At 49.9% G+C, this 7,916-nt stretch overlaps 1 protein-coding gene across 9 annotated transcripts in view; it reads left to right on the top strand.

The window, feature by feature from the left end:
* The first annotated feature begins 629 nt into the window (after positions 1-629).
* Positions 630-7,916, top strand: part of SLC12A8 (solute carrier family 12 member 8) — a 136,855-nt gene continuing 129,568 nt past the window's right edge. For 3 of the 9 annotated variants that reach the window (XR_010118478.1, XM_063630197.1, XM_063630199.1), the window contains exons 1-2: positions 1,021-1,065; positions 2,334-2,429. Coding sequence is in view for 8 of the 9 variants with exons in the window: in XM_063630197.1 (XP_063486267.1) it covers positions 2,379-2,429 (51 nt within the window). In the remaining variant the exon portion in view is untranslated. The other 6 variants (XM_055259844.2, XM_063630196.1, XM_055259846.2 and 3 more) reach the window with 6 other exon arrangements.

The raw sequence follows: 7,916 nt of genomic DNA, 5'->3' as shown, positions 1-7,916 counted from the left end.
ATGAAAGTTTTGGAAATAGCGGTGATGGTTGGACAATATTGTGCGTGATTAATACCACTGAACTGTACACTTAAAATGGTAAAAATGGCAAATATGATGTTCTATATCTTCACACACGTCTTTGCTGGAGCAGAAGCGAGAGGTTAGGTTCTGTCAGTGTTCCCATGGCTTAGCCTTCCCTTTTGTTTTTAAAAGAACAACCTCTATTTTTAGAGATTTTCACACAAAGGCTTGTGGGCGTGGGAAGTTCTCACAGCTGCCCTCCTGTTTCTCAGAAGCCCACATGGAAGCCTCTCAAGTTATTTAAGGTTTAGGAAATATGCCAGATTGGGAATGGAGATAATTTAATCTCTCTGTATGTTAATTTAGGGTTTTTTTTTTTTCTGCAACATGAGGCCCTGGAAACCTTACTTCACCCCTAGGAAAGGCAGTTCTGGGTCTTGCTGAAGGGGGTAAGGGTAATTCACCCCTACACAGCATGCCCAGAGCACTTTCCTGGCAAAAGCAGTTCCACACCCTCAGAGTCTGGGGTCACCTGATCACGCAGCCAGGCACACACGGAGACCCCCGGTACCAGATGCTTCTCCGCATCTGCCCAGGGGTCTGCGGGTTTCCCTGCACTCCGGGCTTATCCCGGGCTCTCTCAGTCCTGCGTGCAGTGCTCACAGCCATTCCTCAGAGCCGCACGGGGTAGGCTCCTGTCCCTACCCCCCGGTCCCGGGGCTGGGCACCTCCGCTGGTGGCACTGTCGAGGGGGGAGCGGCAGTGGCTGGTCACGTCGAGCCTGTGGGCTTGCGGCCCCTACTCCCTGTTTTCCCCCAGCCCTGCCCCTACCCAGGTGAAGGTTCTTGTCCAGGTAGGCGCGAAGGCCCGACCCTTGCGGAGGGAAAGCCTCTGCAGCGCCCCCTCTCCACCTGGGCCCGAGACTCCCGCTGCTGGCGCGGTAGGGGTGCCCCCGCCGGGACGGGACAGCTGGGACCAGCGCAGCCGAGCCGGGGCAGCCACGTGGCGGCGGGGCGGGGACTGGGCGGGCCGGGCGCTGGGAGCTGGCTGTCCCAGGAGCAGGTGAGGGCGGAAGGGCTGTTGGGGGTGGAGAGGGTGGTCTCGGGACAGTTCCTCTCCCCGGCCCGCAGTTAGGAGCCAGGCCTGGGATCACCTTTGCCCCCACCTCCCAGCCCAGGTGGATCCTTCCCTACCGCCGGTCACCTGCGCGCCGGCACACGGGCCTGGCCCGGGTACTTGGGGTGGGGGTTCGCGTCTGCGTGGGGTGCCAAGGGGCCCGGGTCCCAGCCCTGCCCAGACGTGAGGGTAGGGGCTCCGTGGAGAAGCGGGCTCTGCGGAGCGGCGGGAAGGGCAGGCGGAGGCCTGGGGTCCCTTGCTTTGTGCGGCGCGGGCAGCCGGGGACACCCGGGTGCGCTGGCCCCCTACCTATCACCCGGCGTTTGGCAGGACTGCAGCCCACCAAGTCCCCCAGCCTTCCCAGCTTCCCACTGGGCTAACCCTGCTCCCCTAACCCTCCACTCAGTGCTCCGGGCGCCTTCCCTCCTCGCCAGCGCTGGCTGCTGTCCTTAGTCGCCTTCTTCCCAGGACGATCAGCTCTACCCCTCCCCCTTGCTCTCTTCCTCCCCCTTCCTCCTTCTTCCAAAGGGTCCTGAGCCCCGTCTACCTTGCAGCACTGTGCTGGGGAGTGGTGCCACACAGATCAAGGGGACAAACTCCCTCCTCCCCTCAAGGAAAGCCAGGTCCAGCGCGAAGGGGAGGGTGCCTGGGGGTGGGTTGAGGAGCTGCCTTAGTCCTGTCCAGCCTTTTCTCACCCACCCTCTTCACTCTGCTACCCTTCTCCGGCCCTGCTCCAGAAGGGCCCCAAAACAGCCTCCTCATGGCACCTCTCCCCTCTGCTGAGGGCGCAGCTACATTCACTGACCACCTGCAGCCAGGTTTAGTGCGTCATGATGCCCTCCTCCTGGAGAGAGGGCTTCACGAGGCACTTGAAAGTGGGAGAGGAGTGTGACTCTGTGTCCTCAGGGGCTGGGCAGCCGGGCAGCTGGCTCTGACCCTCACATATTTAAGGAGCTCAGGGAAGGAGAGAGCTGGGAGTGCCTGAGGCTCTAAGGCAGCAAGGTTTGAGCACAGGTGGGCTCTGAAGGACCAGCGGGATCTACTTGGGTACCAAAAAGGTAACCTGGCCAAGTTTCTAGATGAGGTAGACAAGGTTTCTTCCTCAGCCAGGGCCTTGCCTGGTAGTTGGAACAATTCTAGTAGAGGGAAAGGATGGACAACAAGGGGAGAGGAGAGGAGGAGCCAGCCTGACCAAGGATGCTGTTGCCTTCCAGAGCAGTCTCCCTGTCCAGATCACCAGGATCCCTGTTTGCTGGAGAATGACCCAGATGTCCCAGGTGCAGGAGCTCTTCCATGAGGCAGCCCAGCAGGTAGGCTCAGGATGTGCCAGGGTCTGTGATGGAGGCCTGTGAGCACGGGGATCCCCAGACAGTGGGCTGGATGCAAACATTACAGTGCACCCTTTAGATGTAATTAACTCCAAAGTCTATTTTGGTCATCCAGTTTAATGAGAAAATATTATAGCCAAAATATTATAGCCATTATTAACTGTTCATACACAGAAAACCTTTGGCATTATTTGTGGTGGATTTTGAATCCTGGGATCCCCCACAACTCCAAACTCCATCCTGAGAGGTCTTCCACGGACAGTCACAGTGAGGACTCAGATAATATGAACTCATTTTAATTCTGAATCAAACCAATGTAAGAAGGTAAATTTATTTCTGAAAAAACTCATGTTCTGAAGCCAAAAGGATTTCTGGATGCCCTGGTGTTTGCTGTTTTTTTTTTTTTTTCTTTCTTTTTTTCTTTATCTTCTCCCTGCTGAGCATTAGTTACATGCGTTCCATAGATAAGGAATTGAAGTGGCTCTACCCAGAAATGGAGAGCTGATCCCTTAAGAAATAATAATAATAATAAGCCATACTAAGGTGTTTATCCAGAAACTATGTGCACCCAGGGTCTTTGTCATCCATGATCACTCAACATGAAGTTTTCACCATCCCTTGGGCTTTTCTGTCCTGCTTTCTAGAGAGGGGCAGGAGGGTTTCCCAGCCTTATAACAGGGGAACAATCCCCACCAGAGGGGAGAGAACCAACATGAACAAGAAACCCAGATAGAAAATGTGAGGCCCAGCAATTCCCAAAGGAGAGACAAATAAGACATTCTGGGATCTCCCCTGTGATAGCATCTGTTCCTCTCTCCCCTGTTTAAAACCTTCAGTGTCTCCTCATGTGCACCACTAAGGGCTCAAACTCTTCAGCCTCAGCCCTACACAGTCTGACCCCATCTGAGTCTCAAGTCGAGTTCCCCACATCTTCTTCCTGCCACACCTTCCAGCAGAACCACACCATTCCCCAGAGCTTATATCTTTCCCTTGATCTTTGCTGATGCTTCTTATCAACAATTTGTCACTGAAACCTTCACCCAAGTATTTAAGTGGTATTTAAGTATTTAAATTGGTATTTAAGTGGACAGTAAATTTTAGTTGATTGGCCACATGAACAAACAACAGAAAACTACAATGCAAGTTAAATTGTCATAAGTACCCTAAGAGAGAGTTGATTTCTAAAATGTGATGGATACAATGACCTCTGTGTTGCCTCCTTCTCCCTTAATATCTAAACATTGAAGGATTGGACACGGCCCAATGCCCAATTTTAAGGCCTTTGGTGTTCATGATTTAGAAATCCATCCTTTCCCTCTCTCTCCCTCCCCTGCACTGTCTTGTTAAAGGTACCATTTCTTGATTGGATGATTCATACTCTCCTAACTTCTTTTTCCACATTGCTACTTAAGTGATTCTTTTATGAAGCATACATCTGTGTATTTGACCCCTCTGTTTAAATTCCTTCAATAGCTTCTCATTGCCTTCAGAATTCAGCTCAGACTCCTCATCTTGGCCCCCAGGGCCCTCTGTGATGGTTAACTCACCCCTCCTGTTCCACAGCATCCTGTGTCACTGCACTTACCATGTAGCATTGAAATGAGCTATTTCTTTTCTGTCTCCCTTAAAGCTGGCTGTGAACTTAAATTCAGGGGCATGTCTTATTTATTTTTGTATCCCCAATACCTGGCATAGTGTGTTGTGTATAGAAGATGCCCCATCAGTGTTGGTTCTACTGAACTGAACTCACCTGGCTAGGAATTGGGTGAGTTGCCATTTGCATTAAGTCTTAAAGTAATGGTGGCAGTGGAACATATGGTGGACTTGGGAAGCATATTCCAGGTGGGAGGGTGAGAAAATGATAATAGCTACCAATTAGTGGGCACTTACTGTATACTGAGCACTTAATATGCATTACCTCATTTATCTCCACTGCAACACTCTGAAGTTGATATGATTATTTTGGTTTGACACCAGAAGAACTGTAGCACTGTAAAGCCAGGCACGTTTGATGCCAAGTCTCAAGCTTTCATCCTTTTTGCTATGTGCCTCCTGCTCCAAATGATACAAGCAAAGCCACCCAGATGGCAAATTAAGGACCTCTGCGGGGGAACAGAAAGTAAGTTAGGTGGTTAAAATGCTGGAAGCTGAACTCTAGGAGTGGCTGGCCCTCAAGAAATTTCCTGTGAACCTTTGAACAATTTTATTCCAGTCTTGCGGATCAGAAATTCTGCTGGGAGCTTTGGGGCCTGCAGAACACAAGATTAGGAGGCAGTGCCCAGTGGGAAGACAGGCTAGTGGGTGTCATGCCACCTTCAGTCTTGACCTGCTCTTCTCTTGGTCACGGTGATTACAAAGTAGCTCACAGGAAGTTTGGCAAGGGTGGGGACACTTGGAAGTAAGGTGGAGGGTGAATGAATGGACTCTTGGTTTGGCTTTAATCATTTTAGGACCAGATAGGGTAGCTCTCTCTCTCTCTCTTTCTTTCTCTCTCTCTCTCTCTCTCTGTGTGTGTGTGTGTGTGTGTGTGTGTGTAGATTGGTCAGTGATAAGTGAGCCAGCTGGGAAGGATCTGTAGATCTGAGTGTTAATGGTGTGGTGGTCGAGGGTGCATGTGCTGCCTGGGTCAAGTCCTGGCTCTAATACTTTGGAACCTTGAACAAGTTTCGTAACCTCACTAAGCCTCCATTTCCTCACCTACAAAATGACTGCCCAGTGATTGAAACTATCATAGAGAATGAAGACAATCAAAAGAGATAATTTGTGTAAATATTTGGTATAGTGCTTGGTTCCTGGTCAGCATTCAGCTTATATTATATAAATGGCTAATAATAAAACTAAGGTGGGGAGTATGTATTTAATCCAGGGGGTAGTGGTATAAATGAGCAGAAGGATCCATTGGCAAATAAATGCATGACTCAGCACAGCTGAGTCAGGCAGAAGACCTAAGGCAGGAGTCTCAAACCCAGAATCATACGTTGGGCCAACATCAGACTGTGGGACATTGTTCCGGACAACCTGCTGGGTGGGCAGTCTGTTGAAGATGACGGGTGCTTTCTAGGCCTGGGTGAGTCTGGAGTGGTTTGGGAATGTTAGTGTGTGTTTGGAGACCCACCGAACTGCTGGCAGGCCAAGTCTTTTTCCAGGGGCCTCCGTCTGGAGGCACTTTGAGTGCTTTGGTGGTAGACTCAAACCTGGGTTCTGGGTTTCCCATTCTGACTGTGCCGCTGGACAGGCTGGGCCCTTGGGCAAGTTACCCACTGGCTCCCAGTCTATTTCCACAATTATGTGATGGGGTGAGTGGACCTGATTCTCAGGGTTTTTATGCGATTAAAGGAGATGCCATATGTGGAAGGGTCTGGGCCAGTGCCTCTCACATGACAAGCACTAAGTAAAATGCTCATTTGATGATTGGATGAAGCTGACTGCACACGGAAACCCAGCGGAGTAGGCTGTGAAACTTGGGGCTTGAAAGCTAAGAAAGAAACAGCCGGTGCAGAGGGAGGTGAACAGAAGGCTAATGAGCAATGATTGGGTGCTTGTCTGTGCCAGGTACTGGACAGACAGGACTGTGACGATGTGGGTGTTTCAGGAAGACTGAGTTGGCAGGAGGAAGCAGGTAGCCTGAGACAAAAACAGATGGCAAGCTGACAAGCTGTGTGGAGGTCTGAAGTCCAGCGGAATCTCATGCTCTTAGCATCAAGAATAGGGAGAAAACTCGGTTTCATTTACCAGGTGTTTATTGAATGACAGTTCTTGCCAGGATCCCCAGCTCCTGCTGGAGATACTAAAACAAATACAAAAACAACAGCAATCTCTTAGTTCTTATGGAATAAGAAGTGCCTCCAGCTAGCCTGAGGCTTTTGTCTTCCTTCTCTCAAGGTGGGAGGGTCTCAATAGGAACTTAAAAGGGAAGCTGGCCTGAGAATAAGTCACCAAAAACCAATATAACTAGTACACCGGATTCATGCTTTTCTGCATTCTGCTTTACCACAGAGACTTGAAGTATAGCACTGGTGGGTCCATGTGGACCCTTTTCTAGGAGGTCTGCAGGCCAAAGTCTGGCTAATTATTCTAGAAAAAACCCGCTGCAGGCCGTGGAAGTAGGCTCCCCATCAGAACCATGGTGTCTTGCCCAAGCGCAGGAGGAGGAGTTTCCAGGTCGCTGAGGCCTGCCTGGGTTCTGACTCTGCTCCCTGTCTTCTTGTACAACGTCCCAGCTCTTTCCCTGCTGTGTCCTCTCCTCTCTTAGGTTTGTATCTGTGTCCCCACCAAATCTTATGTTTAATTGTAATCCCCAGTGTTGGAGGTAGGGCCTGGTGGGAGATGATTGGATCCTGGGGGTGGTTTCTCATGAATGGTTTAGCACCATTCCCTCGATGCTGTTCTGATAGTGAGTGAGTTCTCATGAAATCTGGTTGTTTAAAAGCGTGCAGCACCTCCCAGGACCTCTTGCTCCTGCTCTGGCCACGTAAGATGCCTGCCTCCCCTTTGCCTTCCACCGTGACTGAAAGTTTCCTGAGGCCTCCCTGGAAGCAGAAGCTTCTATGCTTCCCGTACAGCCTGTGGAACCATGAGCCAATTAAACCTCTTTTCTTTATAAGTTACCCAGTCTCAGGTATTTCTTTACAGCAATGCAAGTACAGACTAATACACACTTTCCCTCTGTCTTTTCCTCTTCAATTAGATGGCTTACCTGAGTTAGCTTGGCACGGTAAGATAGAGCCTGGTCAAGTTTTGGGGCAATGGTGAATAGGGAAGTAGCACCGGCAAGAGAGGCAGATAGAAACAGAACCAAACAATCAAGACACGGAGGAGTCCTTAGAGATCCTCTGGCCTAGTCCCTTTGCTTGTCGTGTCAAGAAGAAAGCCCATAGACTTGAGTTACAGCAGTAGTGGGTCCAGGAGGACGTAAATGTTGAATGACTTGCCCAGAGCAAGGTTAGAAGGCGGAACCAGGTTAGAAGCAAGGCTACTGGCCCCAGAGCAAGGTTAGAAGGCGGAACCAGGTTAGAAGCAAGGCTACTGGCCCCAGAGCACAGCCCTGAGTTGACCCTGACACATCCAATTTTGAGTGTGGGTGTCAGGCTTCATTGCAAAAGCTTGGCTCTTATTTTCTGAGTGCTCATTAGCCAGTGTATGGTTAAGAACTGGCTTTTATTTTTACTATGCATTTTTCAGGGCTGTTTTAGCGTCTTTAAAAAGCCAATATGCCAACAAAAGCCAAAATCGACAAATGGGATCTCATTAAACTAAAGAGCTTCTGCACAGCAAAAGAAACTATCATCAGAGTGAACAGGCAACCTACACAATGGGAGAAAATTTTTGCAACCTACTCATCTGACAAAGGGCTAATATCCAGAATCTACAATGAACTCAAACAAATTTACAAGAAAAAAACAAACAACCCCATCAAAAGGTGGGCAGAGGACATGAACAGACACTTCTCAAAAGAAGACATTTATGCAG

This window comes from Symphalangus syndactylus, chromosome 21 (genome assembly GCF_028878055.3).
Source record: "Symphalangus syndactylus isolate Jambi chromosome 21, NHGRI_mSymSyn1-v2.1_pri, whole genome shotgun sequence".
NCBI lineage: Eukaryota > Metazoa > Chordata > Mammalia > Primates > Hylobatidae > Symphalangus > Symphalangus syndactylus.
Note: the sequence above shows the minus strand (reverse complement) of the source record. Positions and strands in the feature narration are given on the sequence as shown.